The sequence below is a fragment of the Narcine bancroftii genome, chromosome 1 (assembly GCF_036971445.1).
Source record: "Narcine bancroftii isolate sNarBan1 chromosome 1, sNarBan1.hap1, whole genome shotgun sequence".
NCBI lineage: Eukaryota > Metazoa > Chordata > Chondrichthyes > Torpediniformes > Narcinidae > Narcine > Narcine bancroftii.
In genome coordinates, this window is record NC_091469.1 from 491,045,786 (window position 1) to 491,065,613 (window position 19,828).

A 19,828-nucleotide genomic window follows, 5' to 3' on the forward strand; every position below is an offset into this window, starting at 1 on the left:
GTTGAACCCCCTCTGACCCCAGCTGTTGAACCCCTGAACCCAGCTGTTGAACCCTACTGACCCCAGCTGTTGAACCCCTGAACCCAGCTGTTGAACCCCCCCTGACCTCAGCTGTTGAACCCCCCCCTGACCTCAGCTGTTGAACCTCCCTGAACCCAGCTGTTGAAACCCTTCTGGCCCCAGCTGTTGAACCCCCCCGACCCCCAGCTGTTGAACCCCCTGATCCCCAGCTGTTGAACCCCAACTCCCAACTGTTGAACTTCCCTGACCCCAGCTGTTGAACCCCCCTGACTCCAGCTGTTGAACCCCCCTGACTCCAGCTGTTGAACCCCCCTGACTCCAGCTGTTGAACCCCCCTGACTCCAGCTGTTGAACCCCCCTGACTCCAGCTGTTGAACCCCCCTGACTCCAGCTGTTGAACCCCCCCCTGACTCCAGCTGTTGAACCCCCCTGACTCCAGCTGTTGAACCCCCCTGACTCCAGCTGTTGAACCCCCCCTGACTCCAGCTGTTGAACCCCCCCTGACTCCAGCTGTTGAACCCCCCTGACTCCAGCTGTTGAACCCCCCTGACTCCAGCTGTTGAACCCCCCTGACTCCAGCTGTTGAACCCCCCCCTGACCCCAGCTGTTGAACCTCCCTGAACCCAGCTGTTGAAACCCTTCTGGCCCCAAATGTGCTTACCGCCGGCCCCCAACGACATTTCTTGGTGACCCAACAGATCTCCGTGTGACAGATGGGACAACGGATCCAGTCACAACCTCCTTTCTTCTGCACGATAATCCTGCACTTTGGACAATGCATCGCCTCGCCCGTCTGGACTAGCGTCTGGGGACACAACGTCTACCGTCAGCACCGTCTCTCCCCCCCACACCGTCTGGGGACACAACATCTGCCATCAGCACTGTGTCTCCCTCCCTCCCACTGTCTGGGGACACAATGTCTACCGTCAGCACCATCTCTCTCCCCCGTCTGGGGCTCAACGTTTGCTGTCAGCACCATCTGGGGTTACAATGTCTACTGTCAGCACCGTCTCTCCCCCCCACCTGGGGACACAACAGTATCTACTGTCAGCATCATCTTCCGCCATCCACTCCCCCCCACTTTTCCCGGGGGAACATCGTCTGCCGCCTGCACTGTATCAACCCCTGCCAGGAGGGGAAGGTTGGAGGGGAGGGGAAGGATAAGATCTGAAGGTGGAGGGGAGGGGATGGAGACTGAAGGTGGAGAGAAGTGAGGAGGGGGAAGGAAGGAGTGGGAGCAAAGAGTAGGTAGGTGAGGGGATGGGAGGGAGGTGGGGGGGGGATCCCTGCACCAACCTGCAGCATCTGGGCTGTGTGCCAGGCACTAGAGTCACTCTGGGCGCGGGTGAGCAGGTCGTCCTGGTACTGCTGGCAGTTCATCCCCTGGTGGATCGCCTGGGGGGGTGGGGAGAGTCAGTGAGTACAGTTGCTCACCCTGTGTGGGGGGGGAGGGGTTTGGTCACATCCACCCCTCCCCCCAACCATACATCTTTCCTCTCACCATAAACCTCTCCCCCACTGTACGCCCTCCTCCAACCCGTTCCACCTCCCCCTCCCCCATTCCCCGCCTCCACTGCCTCTCTCTCCCCCGTTCCCCGCTCCCACTGCCTCTACCTCCCCCATTTCCTTCTGCCTCTCCCCCGTTCCCAGCCCCCACCTCGGTGATCACCTTGCAGAGCAGGCAGTTGACTTTGCCGCAGGAGGGGCAGTGGAACTCGTTGACCGTGTCCTCGTAGATGCACCAGCCCTTGCAGTCAGGCGTCTTGCAGTGGAAGCTGTTACTGCTGCAGCTCTCTGCCACCTTCATGCTGCAGTCCAGCACCCTGTGGTAGTCCTCGAGGGACACGAGCTGTTCCGTCCACGTCAGAGAGACCAGGCGTTACCTCTCCCCCCGACCAGGCTCTATAACTCCGCGCACCCCTGCACTTTCCCACCCACCTCCCTCCCCATCTCCGGTTACGGGTCAGACACCCACCTCCCTCCCCATCACTAGTTATGGGTCAGACACCTACCTCCCTCCTCGGTTACGGGTTGGCCACCCATTTCCCTCCCCATCACCAGTTACAGTTCGGCCACCCACTTCCCTCCCCCTCTCTGGTTACGGGTCGGCCACCCACTTCCCTCCCCTTCTTCAGTTATGGGTCGGACACCCACCTCCCTCCCTGGTTATGGGTCGGACACCCACCTCCCTCCCCATCTCCAGTTACGGGTCGGACACCCACCTCCTTCCCCATCTCCGGTTACGTGTAGGACACCCACCTCCCTCCCCATCACTAGTTATGGGTCAGACACCTACCTCCCTCCTCGGTTACGGGTTGGCCACCCATTTCCCTCCCCATCACCAGTTACAGTTCGGCCACCCACTTCCCTCCCCCTCTCCGGTTACGGGTCGGCCACCCACTTCCCTCCCCTTCTTCAGTTACGGGTCGGACACCCACCTCGCTCCCCATCTCCAGTTACGGGTCGGACACCCACCTCCTTCCCCATCTCTGGTTATGTGTCGGACACCCACCTCCCTCCCCATCTCCTGTTACGGGTTGGACACCCACCTCCCTCCCCATCTCCGGTTACGGATCGGACACCCGCCTCCCTCCCCATCTCCGGTTACGGGTCGGACACCCACCTCCGTCCCCATCTCTGGTTACAGGTCGGACACCCACCTCCCTCCCCATCTCCGGTTATGGGTCGGACACCCACCTCCCTCCCCATCTCCAGTTACGGGTCGGACACCCACCTCCCTCCCCATCTCCGGTTACGGGTCGGACACCCACCTCCCTCCCCATCTCCAGTTACGGGTTGGACACCCACCTCTCTCCCCATCTCCAGTTACGGGTCAGACACCCACCTCCCTCCCCATTTCCAGTTACGGGTCGGACACCCACCTCCCTCCCCATCTCCGGTTACGGGTCGGACACCCACCTCCCTCCCCATCTCCAGTTACAGGTTGGACACCCACCTCCCTCCCTATCTCCGGTAATGGTTCGGACACCCACCTCCCTCCCTATCTCTGTTTACCCATGGTGTTCTGCAGGGGTCAGTTTTGGGACCACTTCTCTTTTCGTTGTATATAAATGATTTGGGTTTGGAATAGATGGCTTTGTGGCTACGTTTGTAGACGATACCAAAATACATGATAGGGCGGGTGGTGCTGAGGGACACCAACTGTGATAGGTTAGGACAATGGGCAAAGAGGGGGCAGATGAAATACAATGTTGGGATGTGTACGGTCGTGCACTTTGGTCTAGGAAATAGACATGAGACTGTTATTTACATTGGGAGAAAATTCAGAATTCTAAGGTGCAAAGGGACCTGGAAGTCCTTGTGCAAGATATCATAGAACATTACAGCACAAAAACAGGCTCTTTGGCCCTTCTAGTCTGTGCCAAACCTTTTTTTTTGCCTAATCCCACTGACCTGCCCCTAGTCCATACTCCTACAATCCCCTCCCATCCATGTACCTGTCCAAATTCTTCTTAAATGTTAAAATCAAATCCGCATTCACCACTTCAGCTGACAGCTCATCCCACACCCCCACCACTCTGTGAGAAGAAGTTCCCCCTAAATCTTTCCCCTTTCACCCTTAACCCATGTCTTATTGTATGTATCTCACCCACCCTGTCTGTCCATACCCCTCATAATTTTAAACATCTCTATCAAATCTCCCCTCATTCTTCTATGCTCTGGGGAATAAAGTCCTAACCTGTTTAACATTTCCCTATAACTCAGTTCCTGAAGTCCGGCCAACATCTTAGTAAATCTTCTCTGCACTCTTTCTTATACCTTTCCTGTAGTTAGGTGACCAAAACTGCACACAATCCTTCAAATTTGGCCTCACCATAATTCCAATACTTTGATTTATGAAGGCCAAGATGCCAAAAGCTCTCTTTACAACCCTGTCCACCTGTGACACCACTTTCAGGGAATTATGTATCTGTATTCCCAGATCCCTCTGTTCTACCCCACTCCTCAGTGCCCAACCATTTACCGTGTACGTCCTTTCTTGGTTTGTCCTTTCAAAATGCAATACCTCACACTTGTCTGCATTAAATTCCTTCGGCCATTTTTCAGCCCATTTTTCCAGCTGGTCCAGATCCCTCTGCAAACTTTGAAAACCTTCCTCACTGTCCACAACGTCTCCAATCTTAGTGTCATCTGCAAACTTGCTGATCCAATTTGCAATTTACCACATTATCATCCAGATCATTGATATAGACGACAAACAACAATGGTCCCAGCACCGATCCCTGAGGGACATCACTAGTCACAGGCCTCCAGTCTGAGAAGTATCATCCACCTCTACTCTCTGGCTTCTCCTGTCCAGCCATCGTCGAATCCAGTTCACTACTTCACCATGAATACCTGGCATCTGAACCTTCCTAACTAACCTCCCATGTGGGACCTTGTCAAAAGCTTTACTAAAGTCTAGGTTACCCTAAAGGTTGACCTCCAGCTTGAGTTGGTGGGAAAGAAGGTGAATGCAAGGCTGGTATTCATTTCTAGAGGAAGAGCAGGGATGTGATGTTGAGATTCTATAGGACACTGGTGAGACCTCACTTGGAGTACGGGGTACAGTTTCGGGCACCGTATTTGAGAAAGGACATGCTGACGTTGTAGAGAAGATTTACTAGAATTGTACCAAGAATGAAAGGGTTAACATATGAGAAACGACTGAAGGGCCTGGACAGAGTAGATGTGGCAAGGATGTTTTCCATGGTGGGGGAGTCTAGGACAAGGCTGCATCATTTCACAATAATAGGGCGTCAATTTAAAACAGAGAAGCGAGAAATTTCTTTCGCCAGAGGGTCGTGAGTCTGTGGAAGTGAGGTTGTTGGGTGCATTTAAGGCAGAGATTGACAGGTATCTGAATAGTCAGGGCAACAAGGGTTACAGGGAAAAAGCTGGGGAGTGATTAGAATGGCGGGGCAGACCCGAAGGGCAAACTTCTGCTCCTATATCGTGACCTCTCTGCCCTACTCCACACGTTCCCCTGACCCCTATTCCCCAAAGGAGCCCACACTCCCCGTCCTGAAGTCTAACCCTGCCACCACTGGTGTGCATGCCATTACTTGCCTGGTAGCCGGGATACATTCCAGAGATGGGGGTGGGGGGGGTGGGGGCGGTGTGTGCATTGGAGATTGGATGGGTCTCGTTTCAGCTGCTCTCTGCTCATCTATTTCTTTCATAGATTTAAGTGTCTAATCGATCGCTTAACAGCCCATTTCTGTTTTATGGACATAACAGGTCAGCCGGCTGATGGTTGAAGTGTCAGGGGATTTGAATCTATCACTTACACCCTGGCCCACCCTGCCCAATCTCGGGGAGATCCAGAAGGGTCAGGAGTCTTGGATGCAGACCCACAGTGAGACGTCGAGTGTTTGCTGGGGGCGAGGTGATGGAAAGGGTGCAGGTGGAGTAGGTGCTCGGGGTATTGGCCTTGCCGTGACACCGCCCTGGGAGAATAGGGGACGTGAAGATTGTCCAGGCTGCGGCAGGGAGGTGGGCTGGCTCATATGGGTGAGCAGAGATCTCCTGGGGTTTAGGACTGTTGGTGATCTCTGAAACCTGACAGCTGGATAGCATGGACATGGTGGGACAAGGGCCTGTTCCTGAGCTGCACCACTCTGACTCGCCCGACCCAGGTTCACTCACCGCTCGGATCTCACGGTCCTGAAGTTTGCTGTCGCAGGTGTAACTGTTGTCCCGATAGGGACAGGCCACTTGAGGATCAGCACAGGTCTGAATCAGCTGCTTCAGGCATTCTCTGTACCACATAACAGGCAGACGATAACAGGTCCTTCCGGCCCACAAGCCCATGCTGCCAAATTACACCCAATTGACTGGTATGTTTTAAGGGTGGGAGGAAACCGGAGCACCCGGAGGAAATTTGCGTAGACATGGGGAGAGTGTACGAGCTCCTTACATGGCGCCAGATCCGAACCCGGGTCTCTAGTGCTATAACAACACTGTGTGAACTGCCAATGCCAACAAGGTGTCTCCATCAGTGCCCCTTACAGGAAGAGAAGCAAAAGAGAGTTCCCCCCCCCACCCCCACCCACAGTCACTGAGTGTCCGTGGATCCCCGCAGCCACACAGACTCCTGTTCGATCTATCGGCAACCTGAGCTCCAGATCCAAACATCCCACACAATCAGGGAGCCCTCAGCGACCGAGGCCCCTTCGGGAGCCCTTCTTGCCCTGCTCTGGTTCCCAATGAACCGGTCTCCACAAGCCCGTGCGGGTCCCCCCCGACCGCAAGTCGCCCGCAACCCGTGTGGGTCCATCAGCCGCTGAACCACCTCGCTGGTCTGCCGGCCGTGGACACCGTTGAGTGGGTCATCTCCTTCTCAGACGATGGTCTCTCTGTTTCTTAGTGCCCTGCACCAGTCTCCTGCTTCCCCGGAGTCCGCAACCCCTTCATGGCTGCTGCCGATTGTAGGCGCTGCCATCTTGGGTGCAGTCCCCGCGGTCACGGGATTTTAAATAAAACCACCGTTGGCTCCTTTAACGGGCTGTTCAAAGCCTGTATGGAGCTGACAGCAGACGGACCGGCGCTTGGACCCCATGGGAGCGCTGTGTCTCCACTCCCCGCTCTCCCGGTAGTGGTACCATTACAGCGGTTCTGGCAGTGCCCCCATTTCAAGATTGAAGAGCGCCCATTTTAAACTGAAATGCGGATGAATTCCCACGGCCTGACTGCTGGACAACTGAATGAACACAAACTCTCCGCAACCCTCCTGTCTATACACACACGTTCTGCATATGAATGGCCTGTCTGTCTGTGTGTTATGTCTCGATGTGTGTTTGCATGTATGGAAAATGCTGTTTCGTCGGGTGGTTCAGCAAAACCCCCAGTATCCAGCACCTGTGAGGATTGTTAAATGCCAGATGATTGAATTTGCCGGTTGCTTGAGATTGCATGTTGCGTGATTGGCGAATTGACTGCCCGGGGGGCACACCAATTTTAAACTTTCCTACTTTTTATCCACAATTTCTTTTACGGTGCTTTAGGCTCTGGTTGCTTGAATTCTGGATAACGGGTATTTTAATTGTACTTGGACAGTCAGTTGATTATAAACGTGATCTTGAATTTCTGTAGCCAGGGATCGGCCAACCTCTGGAATTTGCTGCATGGAGGCCAGGTTGCTGGGTGTATTTAAGGCAGAGATTAGTCAGGGTATCAAAGGTTACGGGGAGTGGGAGAAAAGATCAGCTCCCAATGGAATGGAGGAGCAGACTTGATGGGCCAAATGGCTACTTCTGCACCTATATCTTATGGCCTGCTGGTGCAGATACAGATACAGTGAAACTTAACATAGTTACAGGGAAAGGTTCAACAGGTTAGGACTTTATCCTGCAGTGTAGAAGGATGAGGGGAGATTTGATTGAGGTATTGAAAATTATGAGGGGGACAGACAGAGTAACATAACATATAACATAACATAACAATTACAGCACGGAAACAGGCCATTAGGCCCTTCTAGTCCACACCGAACCAAACACCCCTTTCTAGTCCCACCTCCCTGCACAATGCCCATAACCCTCCATCTTCTTCTCATCCATATACCTGTCCAACCTTTTCTTAAATAATACAATTGACTCCGCCGCCACTATTTCTCCCGGAAGCTCATTCCACACGGCTACCACTCTCTGAGTAAAGAAGTTCCCCCTCATGTTACCTCTAAACCTCTGCCCCTTAATTCTTAACTCATGTCCTCTTGTTTTAATCTTTCCTCCTCTTAACGGAAATAGTCTATCCACATCCACTCTGTCTATCCCTTTCATAATCTTAAATACTTCTATCAAATCCCCTCTCAACCTTCTACGCTCCAAAGAATAAAGACCTAATCCGTCCAATCTCTCCCTATACTCTAGATGCTTAAACCCAGGCAACATTCTGGTAAACCTTCTCTGCACTCTCTCCACTCTGTTTATATCCTTCCTATAATTAGGCGACCAGAACTGCACACAGAACTCCAAATTAGGCCGCACCAACGTCTTATACAATCTCAACATCACCTCCCAACTCCTATATTCCATGCAATGATTGATAAAGGCCAGCATACTAAAAGCCTTCTTCACCACCCTATTCACGTGAGTTTCTACCTTCAGGGAACGATGTACCGTTACTCCTAAATCTTTCTGCTCTTCTGTATTCCTCAATGCTCTCCCATTTACCACGTATGTCCTGTTCTGATTCTTCTTACCAAAATGAAGCACCTCACACTTATCAGCGTTAAATTCCATCTGCCATTTTTCAGCCCACTTTTCTAAGCAGCCTAAATCCATCTGCAATCCTTGAAAACCTTCTTCATTATCCACTATTCCACCTATCTTAGTATCGTCTGCATATTTACTAATCCAATTCACCACCCCATCATCTAGATCATTAATGTATATAACGAACAACAATGGGCCCAATACAGATCCCTGAGGCACACCATTGATCACCGGCCTCCAACCTGAGACAATTTTCCCCTACCACTCTCTGGCCTCTCCCTTTCAGCCAATGTTCAATCCATTTGACTATCTCAAAATTTATACCTAAAGACTGCACCTTCCTAACTAACCTTCCATGTGGTACCTTATCGAAGGCCTTACTGAAGTCCATATAGACAACATCCACTGCGCTACCCTCATCCACATTCCTAGTCACCTCTTCAAAAAATTCAATCAGATTGGTCAAACATGACCTTCCTCCCACAAATCCATGTTGAGTGCTCCTGATCAGACCCTGTCTATCCAGATGTTTATAAGTACTATCTCTAAGAATTTTCTCCATTAATTTACCTACCACAGACGTCAAACTTACAGGCCGATAGTTGCCAGGCTTCCTCCTTGAACCCTTTTTAAATAACGGAACCACATGCGCAATGCGCCAATCCTCCGGCACTATCCCCATATCTAATGACATTTGGAAAATTACCGCCAGAGCCTCTGCTATTTCCTCCTTCACTTCTCTCAATGTCCTGGGGAAGATCCCGTCTGGTCCCGGAGACTTATCCACCTTTATATTCTTCAAAAGCCTTAAAACTACACCTTTTGTAATCTCTATATTCCCCATATTTACCCAATTTGCTTTTTTTATCTCACATCTCCCAATATCCTTCTCCTTAGTGAATACCGAAGAAAAGAAACTGTTCAATATCTCCCCCATTTCTCTAGGCTCCACACACAGTTTTCCGCTCTGATTTTCTAAGGGACCAATTTTGTCTCTAGCTTTCCTCTTACCATTAACATATTTGTAGAACTCTTTTGGATTAGTTTTCACCCTGCTTGCCATAGTTTTCTCGTACCTTCTTTTAGCTTTCCTAATTCCTCTCTTAAGATTCCTCTTACATTCAATGTATCTTTCAAACATCTCCTTAACTCCATGCTTCTTATATCTAATGTACGCCTCCCTTTTTCTTCGAACCAAGTTTCCAATATTCCTTGAAAACCACGGCTCTCTCAAACCTTTTGCCCCTCCTTTTAACCTAACAGGAACATAAAGCTTTTGCACTCTCAAAATCTGATCTTTAAAAGACTTCCATCTCTCTACTACATCCTGCCCATAAAACAAATTGTCCCAATGCACACCCTGCAAGGCTTTTTCCACTGAGGGTGGGTGAGATACAAAGCAGAGGACATGGGTTAAGGGTGAAAGGGGAAAAGGTTTAGGGGGAACGTGAGGGGGGAACGTCTTCACACAGAGAGTGGTGGGGATGTGGAACGAGCTGCCAGCTGAAGTGGTGAATGTGGGCTCAATTTTAACATTTAAGAGGAATTTGGACAGGTACATGGATGGGAGAGGGATGGAGCAGGTCAGTGGGACTAGGTAGAAAAATGGTTTGGCACAGACTAGAAGGGCCTAAGGGACCTGTTTCTGTGCTGTAATGTTCTATGGTTCCATGTCACCAAAGATTTCCAAATTTCTACAGGTGTACCATGGAGAGCATCCTGGCTGGTTGCATCGCTGTCTGGTACGGAGGTGCCAATGTACAGGACAGGAAAAGGCTACAGAGAGATGTGAACTCACGCATCACAGGCACCAGTCTTCACTCCATCGAAGACATCTACAAGAGGGGGTGTCTCAAGAAAGCAGCCTCTATCCTACAGGACCCTCACCACCCAGACTATGCCCTCTTCTCACTGCTACCATCAGGTAGGAGGTACAGGAGCCTGAAGACGAACACCCAGCGACACAAGGACAGCTTCTTCCCCTCCGCCATTAGATTTATAAGCAGAAGCAGGACACTTGGCCCATCAAGTCTGCCCTGCCATTCCATCCTGAGCTGATCCATTCTCCCACTGAGCCCCTCTCCCCTACCTTCTCCCCATAACCTTTGATACACTGACTATTCCAACATCTATTAATCTCTGCCTTAAATACACCCAACGACCTGGCCTCCGCAGCCACCCGTGGTAGCATATTCCAGAGGTTCACCATTGTCTGGTTAAAGAAATTCCTCCGCATCTCTATTTTAAATGGGGCGCCCTTCAATCCTGAAGTTGTGTCCTTGACTCTCCCACCGTGGGGAAACCACTTTTCCACAGCTACTCTGTCCAAGTGTTTGAAGTTCTTCCATGAGTTCACCCCTCATTCTTCTGAACTCCAGGCAGTCCAGTCCAAGAGCCATCAAACATTCCTCGTGTGCTAATCCCCTCATTCCAGAAACCATTCTTGTAAATCTAAACAGCTGAGGACCTTATTCCCTGGAGCATCGGAGAATGGGGTGAGATTTGATCCAGGTCTTCTAAACATCTTATTTGTCCCCTTTCCTCTGGCTGTCCAATCCACACACCGACCCCCTGCTGTGAAACAATTTCCCCCTTAGATCCCTTGAGGTTTTTCAGAGTGAACCTGTGCCCTGTAGTTTCACACTCCCTTACCCTGGAGAACGCTCTCTGGTCTTATCCACATCGTTCTTGATTTACAAAAAACCTCTACAAGGTCCTCCCTCCGTTTCATACACTAAAGGGAGGACTAAAAAACAGGGGCATCTGCACACACCATCGTTGAAGTAAAAGCATAACATGGGGAAAACTCAGCTGGTCAAACAGTGTCCTTTATATAGCTGTGGACCTGTGTAATGTGGACTTCAGGAAGAAGCCAGGAGAACTCAACCCAGTCCTCATTGAGGGCCCAGTAGTGGAGAGGGTCAAGAACTTTAAATTTCCTGGGTGTCAACATCTCCGAGTATCTGTCCTGGAGCCTCCATGTCAATGCAATCATGAAGAAGGCCCATGAGGTGATTGAGGAGATTCGGCATGCCACTGAAAACTAGTAAGCTTGTACAGGTGGAGAGCATTCTAGCCAGTTGCATCACTGCCTGGGATGGAGATGCCAACTCTCAGGGCAAGAATAAACTCCAGAGGGTTGTTTACTCGGCCTGCAACATCACAGGCACCAGGCCTCACTCCATCGAGGACATCTACAAAAGGGGACGTATCCTCAAGGACCCCACCACCCAGGCCGTACCCTCTTCACTCTGCAACCATCGGGAAAAAGGTACAGGAGCCTGAAGACGAGCACTCAATGGCACAAGGTCAGCTTCTTCCCCGCTGCCACCTGATTCTTGCTTTATTTCACTTTTCCTGCATTATTTTTATTTATTGTTGTGAGATAGTTTATATGAATGTTGACACGTGACGCTGCCGTAAACAAATCTTGTGTTTTGTTCAAGACAATAAATCCTGATTCTGATTCCATGTTTATCTTTGATTCTGATTCCATGTTGATCTTTGCCACCATTTGACCTGCTAAGTTTCTCCAGCATTGTGTTTTTTCCGTGGAATAGTCCCAGCCTCTCCCTGTCAGCCAGTGGTTCTCAACCTTTTTCTTCCCACTCACAACCCATTTTAAGTAATCCCTATGCCCTCGGTGCTCTGTGATTAGTAAGGGGTTGCTTAAGGTGGGATATGGGTGGGAAGGGAAGGTTGAGAATCACTGCTCGAGACCCAATTGTTACTGAAATATTTTGCTTGAGAAAAATTGTCAGTGGCCCATTTCCTTTGGAGTTCTGAAACCGTGCACATAACGAGTCAATGAGGGATGATTAAAATAGTGGTTTTCAACCTTTTTCTTCCCATCCACATCCCACCTTAAGCAATCGCTTACTAATCACAGAGAACTGATGGCACAGGGATTACTTAAAGTGGTATGAATTTAAAAACCATTGTCTTAATCGTCCCTCATTGACTCATTATGTGCATGGTTTCATAACTCCAAAGGAAATGGGCAAATGACCATTTTTCTCAAGCAAAATTCAGTAGCTATTGGGTCCAGAGCAGTGGTTCTCAACCTTCCCTTCCCACTCACATCCCACCTTAAGCAACCCCTTACTAATCAGAGCACCGATGGCACAGAGATTACTTAAAGTGGGATTTGAGTGGAAAGAAAAAGGTTGAAAACCACTGGTGGAGGCCAACCCCCTCCAGTCCTAGTTGCAAGGGTTGGGTAGTGATCCCAGCCTTGGCAGTGCCCCTGCGGGGGGGGTACCTCTGCCAGAGATGTCTTGCCTGCTTCGAGCAAGGCCATCAAAGCTGCAGCACATCATTGGGGTGTTGAGAAGGGAAGGTAGGGAGGAGAAGCGGCTCTCACCTGCAGAAGGAGTGCAGGCAGTCTCGGAGAACCACACCCTCCCCCGGCTCCACGCTGCACAGGCAGATGGGGCACTCCATGGCTTCCTGGTTGAGGACCAGGTGCTGACTGTCGAGCTGCAGGAGCTGCTGGTAATTCCGGAGTCGCTCTTCCTCCAGTTCCTAAATGGCAGAGGTAAAGAACCGTGGTCACTGGCTGTGTGCACTGGATCCCCATCCAATCACAGTCACTGGTTGGGTGATCTGGATCACTATTCAATCATAATCCACTAGCTGCCTGTCCAATCACAGTCACTGCCTGTGTACCCTGGTTCACTGTCCAATCACAGTCACTGGCTGTGTACACTGGTTCACTGTCCAATCACAGTCACTGGCTGTGTACCCTGGTTCACTGTCCAATCACAGTCACTGGCTATGTAACCTGGTTCACTGTCCAATCACAGTCACTGGCTGTGTACACTGGTTCACTGTCCAATCACAGTCACTGGCTGTGTACACTGGTTCACAGTTCAATCACAGTCACTGGGTGAGTCACCATCCAGTCACATTTCTGGCTGTGTCCAAACACATGTCTGCCTTTGTGCCAACTGGATTAACATCCAATCACAGTCACTGGCTGTGTTCACTGGATCACCATCCAATCACATCATTGCCTTTGTGTCCGCTGGCTCACTGCCCAATCACACCACTGACAGTGTCCATAAAACATCGGAGCAGAAATAGGCCATTCAGCCCATCAAGTCCTCGACGTCACCTGGATGCTTTTTGTGGACAATCATTATCCCCTCAAAACTGATCAGCAAACTCCAAGACCTAAGACTCAACACCCCCCTCAGCTCCAGACCACAATCAGTCGGTAAGAACCTCTCCTCCGCAATCTTATCAGTACCGGAGCACCACAGGGCTGTGTTCTTAGCCCCCTGCTCTACTCACTTTACACCTATGACTGTGTGGCTCAGTACGACAATAACACCATCTACAAATCTGCCGACGATACCACGGTAGTGGGTTGTTTAAAGCATGGGGATGAGTCAGCCAATAGGAGGGAGATGGAGAACTTGGCTGAATGGTGCACCAACAACAACCTTGCACTCAATGTCACCAAAACCAAGCAGCTGATTGTTGACTCCAGGAAGGGAAAGCCAGAGGTTGTAGCGGCAGCTACACTGCTACTGAAAGAACACACAACCAGACGGGTTGAGCTCAGTGAGCAGAAAACTGGTTTATTGCTGGATGCCGGGCTGGACTTATACTCCAGGCCCAGACCTGGCTGAGAACTGAGCTGGGGGGGCGCCGACGCCACTCAGGCATCACGGGGCAGTGCCAGTGGTGCGCCGTAGACCAGCTCAGCTGATGACGCCTGCAAATCCTCCTTGAGCGTGGAGCGGATGTCCAGGAGCACCCAAGGCAGTTCGTCCACCCAGTCGGGACACATAAGTGCCGACTTAAGGTGGCGGTGCAGACGCTCTACCAGCCCATTGGCCTGTGGGTGATAGGCCGTGGTGCGGTGTAGCTCTATTCCCAACCTGTTGGCAAGCTGTGCCCAGAGCGCAGAGGTGAACTGGGCACCCCGATCGCTGGTGAGATGATTCGGGACGCCGAACCAGGTGACCCAACCGTACAACAGTGCTCGGGAGCAGGAGTTCGTGGAGGTGTCTGGCATCGGGATCGCCTCGGGCCAACGAGTGGTGCGGTCTACCACCGTGAACAAGTAACGGTTGCTCCAGGAAACTGGTAAGGGCCCGACTATGTCCACATGAATGTGGCTGAACGTGCTCGAACTCTTGTATAGGCGCCCTGGTGTGCCTGTGCACCTTGGACATCTGGCAATGGGTGCACGTTCTGGCCCAGCCCGCGATCTGCTTCTGTAGCCCATGCCAGACGAACTGCTCTGCCACCATAAGGACCGTGGACCTGTTGGACGGGTGCGAAAGGTCGTGGATGTGATGGAAGACTTGCCTGCGCCACTACTGGGGAACCACTGGCCACTGGGTGCAAATGGAGACATCACACAGGACGGTGCCTTAGCTGCTAGGAGTCGGATGGTCTCGGAACCGCAGGCCCTGAAGGCACGCGTCTCCTCGTCAGACTTCTGGTCTCGGGCAAGGTGGTCGAAGTCGAGGCCGGGTGTCAGCGCGCAGATGGCCAGTCGTGAGAGTGCACTGGCGACCACGTTGTCCTTCCCCACCTTGTGCCGAATGTGGGTGGTAGACTCCGACGTGGAGAGGTGACGCTGCTGGCGGGCCAACCAGGGATCCTTTGCCATCGCGAGCGCCTGAGTGAGGGGTTTATGGTCAGTGACCCCTCCAAGAAATAGCGGAAATGCTGCAGCGCCAGGTACATGCCCAGTAACTCACGGTCGAAGGCGATATACTTGCATTCTGGTGGGCGGAGAAGCTGGCTGAAGAATGCCAGCAGCTTCCATTGTCCATTCACCTACTGCTCCAGGACGGCGCCGACAGCTGTGGCAGAGGCATCGACGGAGTGCGCCATATGCAGGTCGGTGTGCGGGTGGGCGAGCATGGTAGCCTTTGCGAGGGTGTCCTTGGTGGCCTTGAATGCACTGCAGGCCTCTGGGGTCGAGGTGAGTGTTTTGTGCTTGGCTGCGATGAGGGCGAATAGTGGTTGCATGATGCACGTGGCTCCTGGGATGAATTGGTGATAGAAGTTGACCATACCCACAAACTCCTCCAGCCCCTTGAGGTTGTCCGGGCGTGGGAACTCCTTAATAGCGGAGACTTTCGTAGCGGCAGGCGTGGCTCCTTCGGTGTGATGGTATGGCCCAGGAACTGCATGGACTCTTTTCCAAACTGGCACTTGGCTGGGTTGATGGTGAGGCCGAAGTCGGCCAGCCGGGAGAAGAGGGCGCGCAGGTGGGCCTTGTGTTGCGCCCAATCCCTGCTGACAAGGAGAATGTCATCCAAGTAAATGAAGACGAAATACAGGTCCCTGCCCACTGAGTCCATGAGGCACTGGAAGGTCTGAGCGGTGTTCTTTAGCCCGACGGCATGCAAAGGAATTCGAACAAGCCGAAGGGGGTGATGATGGCTGTCTTGAGTATGTCCTCAGGGACATACACCGGGATTTGGTGATACCTGCGCACCAGGTCAACCTTGGAGAAAACCCTTGCACCATGCAGGTTGGCCTTAAAGTCCTGGATGTGAGGGATGGGGTAATGGTCGGAACTGTCGCCTCGTTGAGCCATCGATAGTCTCCGCAGGGGCGCCAGCCGCCGGAGGCTTTCAGGACCAGGTGGAGCAGCGAGGCCCACGGGCTGTCAGAGCGTTGAATGATCCCCAGTTCCAGCAGATGCGAAAACTCTTCATTCACCACCTGGAGCTTGTCAGGCGGGAGCCGGCGTGCCTTGGCGTGAACCGGTGGACCCTGGGTGGGGATGTGGGGGAACACCCTGTGGCGCGGTGAGGCAACAGAGAACTGTGACTTGAGGAGGGCCGGGAACTCATCCAGGATTCGATGAAACTCGTCTCTGGGCGTGCTGATCGTGGCCATCTGCGGTTGCTCTGTGCGGGAAGCGTTGAGGCGAATGGCCTGGAAAGTCCAGCCGTCTACCAGGCGCCTACCTCAAATGTTCACCAGGAGGCCGTGGGTGAGTAGGAAGTCGGCAACCTTCCAGGTTGGAAGTGACGAGACAGTGAACCTCCACGAGAACTTTCGCTGGCCGATCTGGAAGTGGACTGTCTCGTTCCCAATCGACCGGATCTCAGTTGCGTTGATTGGTTCCTGGACTCGATGGCCGTGTCCGGGATGATGCTGATCTGGGCCCCAGTGTCCCGCAAGTAGAGGAGGCTGTGTCCTTGGCCAGCCGCCGCAGCCATTAACAGCGGCCAGCCTGCTCGTTTCCCTGGAATGATCAGGGCTGACGACACTTCCGAGCCTTGGCTCCCCACCGCTGGTGGTAGAAGCAGAGGCCCGGAGCGGATGCCGTGCCCCTGGTTATGCTCTTGGTGGCCCCTGCAGGGGCTGGGTGGTCTACCGCAGCGCTAGGGGCAAGTTTGGCGTGGTCATGCCCGTGCCTCGTGACCTGCTGGACTGCCGAACCATCCGGGAATCACTAAAGCCATAATACTTGGGCCTTCTGAGCAACCTTCCGCAGGTCGGTAAAACTCTCTTGGGCCAGTAATGGCCAGATGTCGTCAGGCAGATGGTCAAGGAAAATTCGCTCAAAGAGTGGGCAGTTGGTGTGATCACCCATGAGTGCGAGCATCTCATCCATCAGCTCCCCCAAGGCGTCGAGGTGCAGCATCTGAACGGCATGCTGATGCCTGGATAGTCTGAGGGATCAGGTGAGCATTCACTTGATGGTCCCGTATTTGTCTTCGGTGGGCAGGTGCTGAACGAGGTGCAGCTCACATTTGGCGGTGGCCTGGTCCAGGGCATGGTAAAATATGGTCGTGTCGGACGAAATCTGCGGAGGTGAAACTGAGCCTCCATGTGGCCGAACCAGGTTTCCGGCTCCTGAACCCAGAAGTCAGGCACCTTGACGGCTATAGCACTGATCCCAGGTTCGCTCATGTTGGGTTCAAAGACGTTTGAACCAGTCACGGTCACCAATTGTAGCGGCAGCTCCACTTCTACTGAAAGAACACACAACCAAATGGGTTGAGCTCAGTGAGCAGAAAACTGGTTTATTGCTGGCTGCCGGGCTGGACTTATACTCTCAGCCCAGACCTAGGTGAGAACCACGCTGGGGGACGCTGACGTCACTCGGGCATCACGTGGTCCCTCAGCGCGGGCTTCTGAGCCCGGCGCTGAGAAGAAGGGGAACCACCCCCACCCCGACAGCGCCATTTTGGCCGGCTGCCCCGCCGCGTGGATTACAAGCAGGGCTGCCCGGCCACGTGGATTACAAGCAGGCTGCCTAGTGGGATGGCGCCACAAGGTGTACGATCCAGTGATCATTGGGGGTCAGAGGTGGAGAGGGTGAGCAGGTTTAAGTTCATGGTGCAGGGGGGGGCACTATCTCGGAGGATCTTTCCTGGACCCAACACACTGAGGCCTCGTGAAGAAAGCACATCAGTGCCTCTACTTCCTCAGGAGTTTGTGGAGGTTTGGTATCACATCGCAAATTTTGGCAAATTTCTACAGAGGTGTGGTGGAAAGTGTGCTGACCGGCTGCATCACAGTCTGGGATGGGGGCACCTATACCCCTGACTGTAAGGCCCTGCAAAAGGTAGTGGACGCAGCCCAGGACATCACAGGCAAAACTATCGAGAACATCTCCAGGGAACGCTGCTGTCGGAGAGCAGCAACAACCATCAAGGATCCACACCACCCAGCTCACGCTCAGTTCTCGCTGCTGCCATCAGGAAAGAGGTATCGGTGCCACAAGACTCGCACCCCCAGGTTCAGGAACAGCTGCCTCCCCTCCACCATCAGACTCCTCAACGACAAACTCAATCAGGGGCTCATTTGCTTTTATTTATTACTGAATATGTATTTATTTATTTTCTGTATTGCACAGTCAGTTTGTTTACATTTCTCTCTTTTGAATAAGCATTATTTTCTTGAGTACAGTTTGCACTGTGGTATTGGTTGACAATGTAATGAAATGAATGTGCTGGTGTATAAGTGTTAAGATGTTATTATAACCGTATTATGAAAGATAGAGTAGACCTTTAAATGATTGCTGTGAAATGGGTATTGGGACACTCACACAGACAACTATCCATTATCACCTCTTCCTAAAGCCATCTCCTGGTCCCTATTACCTGCCCTTACACATAACCAGCTGTCAGACGCAGCCCATTCATAAACAGGTTCCCGCCCAAACACAAGCTGACGGCACCAAAAGCTTGGAAACACCAAAAGCCTGCAGAAAGGACCAAGGGCACTGATGGCTTTTTTTCTGTGTCTGGAATTCAAAATCACTGGGGAAGCAACATTTACATGTGCCAAGAGCCAGGCTAACACCTGTCTTAAAGGCCCCTTTTGATCATGTCTGCCATAATTCCATATCTTTTAATTATAAAGAAAGCCAATTCAATGATAACCATTTTCCTGTCTTTAGAAATAAGAACAATCTCCTCAAAGGAATGCAGCAAAATGCCTTAAATATTGTACTCTGTAACTTTGTACTTTGAATAAGGTTCAACAGTATTAGGGAGGTGACCTTGCCTATCCAACCCGAATTACTGCTCATTTCCGCTAGTGTGACTCTAATCAATTCTCTGGGTGTTGTATTTTGTAGTTTGGTTGTACATCTTGTACCTTGACAGGACTAAACTATAACAGCACTACCAATAAGTAGAAATTCTGCCTGGCCCGCAGGAAAAGAATCTCAGGGATGTATGTGATGTCATGTATGTACTCCGACAATCAATCTGAACTTTGAGACTGGCCCACCATTTAATCAAGAGATAATCTATTTTCCCACCCAGCTCCACTACCCGGCCTTTTCCCCATAACCTTTGATGCCCTGGCTAATCAAGAACCCATCAATCTCGGCCTTAAATCCACCCAATAACCTGACCTCCACAATCATCCGTGGCAACAAATCCCACAGATTCGCCTCCCTCTGGCTGAAGAAAGTCCTATTCATCTCTGTTCTAAGTGGACGCCCTTCAATCCTGAAGTTGTGCCCTCTTGCCCTAGACCCTCTCACCGTGGGAAACAACAGCTACTCTGTCCACGACTTTCAACATTCAAAAGGTTTCAGTGAGATCCCGCTTCATTCTCCTAAATTCCAATGAGTTCAGGCCAAGATCTGTCAAACATTCCTCATGACAACCCTTTCATTCCCGGAATCATCCTTGTGAACCTCCTCCAACATCAGCACATCCTTTCTTCAATGAGGAGCCCAAAACTGCTCACAATCTCCATGTGAGGCCTCCCCAGGGCCTTATAAACCCTCAACATCTCATCCCTGCTCTTAGACTCAATTCCTCTGGAAGTGAACGCCAACATTGCATTTACCTTCTTTACCACCGACTCAACCTGCAAGTTTCCCTTCAGGCTCCTGCATGAGGACCCTCAGGTCCCTTTACATCTGGGAATTTTCAATTTTCTCCCCATTTGGAAAATAGTCCGGCCGTTAATTTTTTCCACCAAACTGCGTGACCGTCCACTTTCCGACATTCTACTTAATTCACCACTTCTCTGCCCATTCTCTGCATCGGTCCAAGTCTTTCTGCAGCCTCCCTGTTTCCTCTACACTACCTGCTCCTCCATCGACCTTCGTATCATCTGCAAACGTGGCCACAAGGCCATGC

General features: G+C 51.7%; 1 protein-coding gene across 2 annotated transcripts in view; it reads right to left on the reverse strand.

Annotated features, from left to right (window-relative positions):
* The window catches only part of shrprbck1r (sharpin and rbck1 related), a 95,033-nt gene that overhangs the window by 4,855 nt on the left and 70,350 nt on the right, over nt 1-19,828 (reverse strand). For both annotated transcript variants that reach the window (XM_069915133.1, XM_069915134.1), the window contains 5 exons: nt 12,601-12,761; nt 5,671-5,782; nt 1,691-1,870; nt 1,318-1,416; nt 683-826 (listed from right to left, as the gene is read on the reverse strand). In XM_069915133.1, coding sequence (XP_069771234.1) covers nt 683-826; nt 1,318-1,416; nt 1,691-1,870; nt 5,671-5,782; nt 12,601-12,761 — 696 coding nt within the window. The remainder of the gene's footprint in view (nt 1-682; nt 827-1,317; nt 1,417-1,690; nt 1,871-5,670; nt 5,783-12,600; nt 12,762-19,828) is intronic.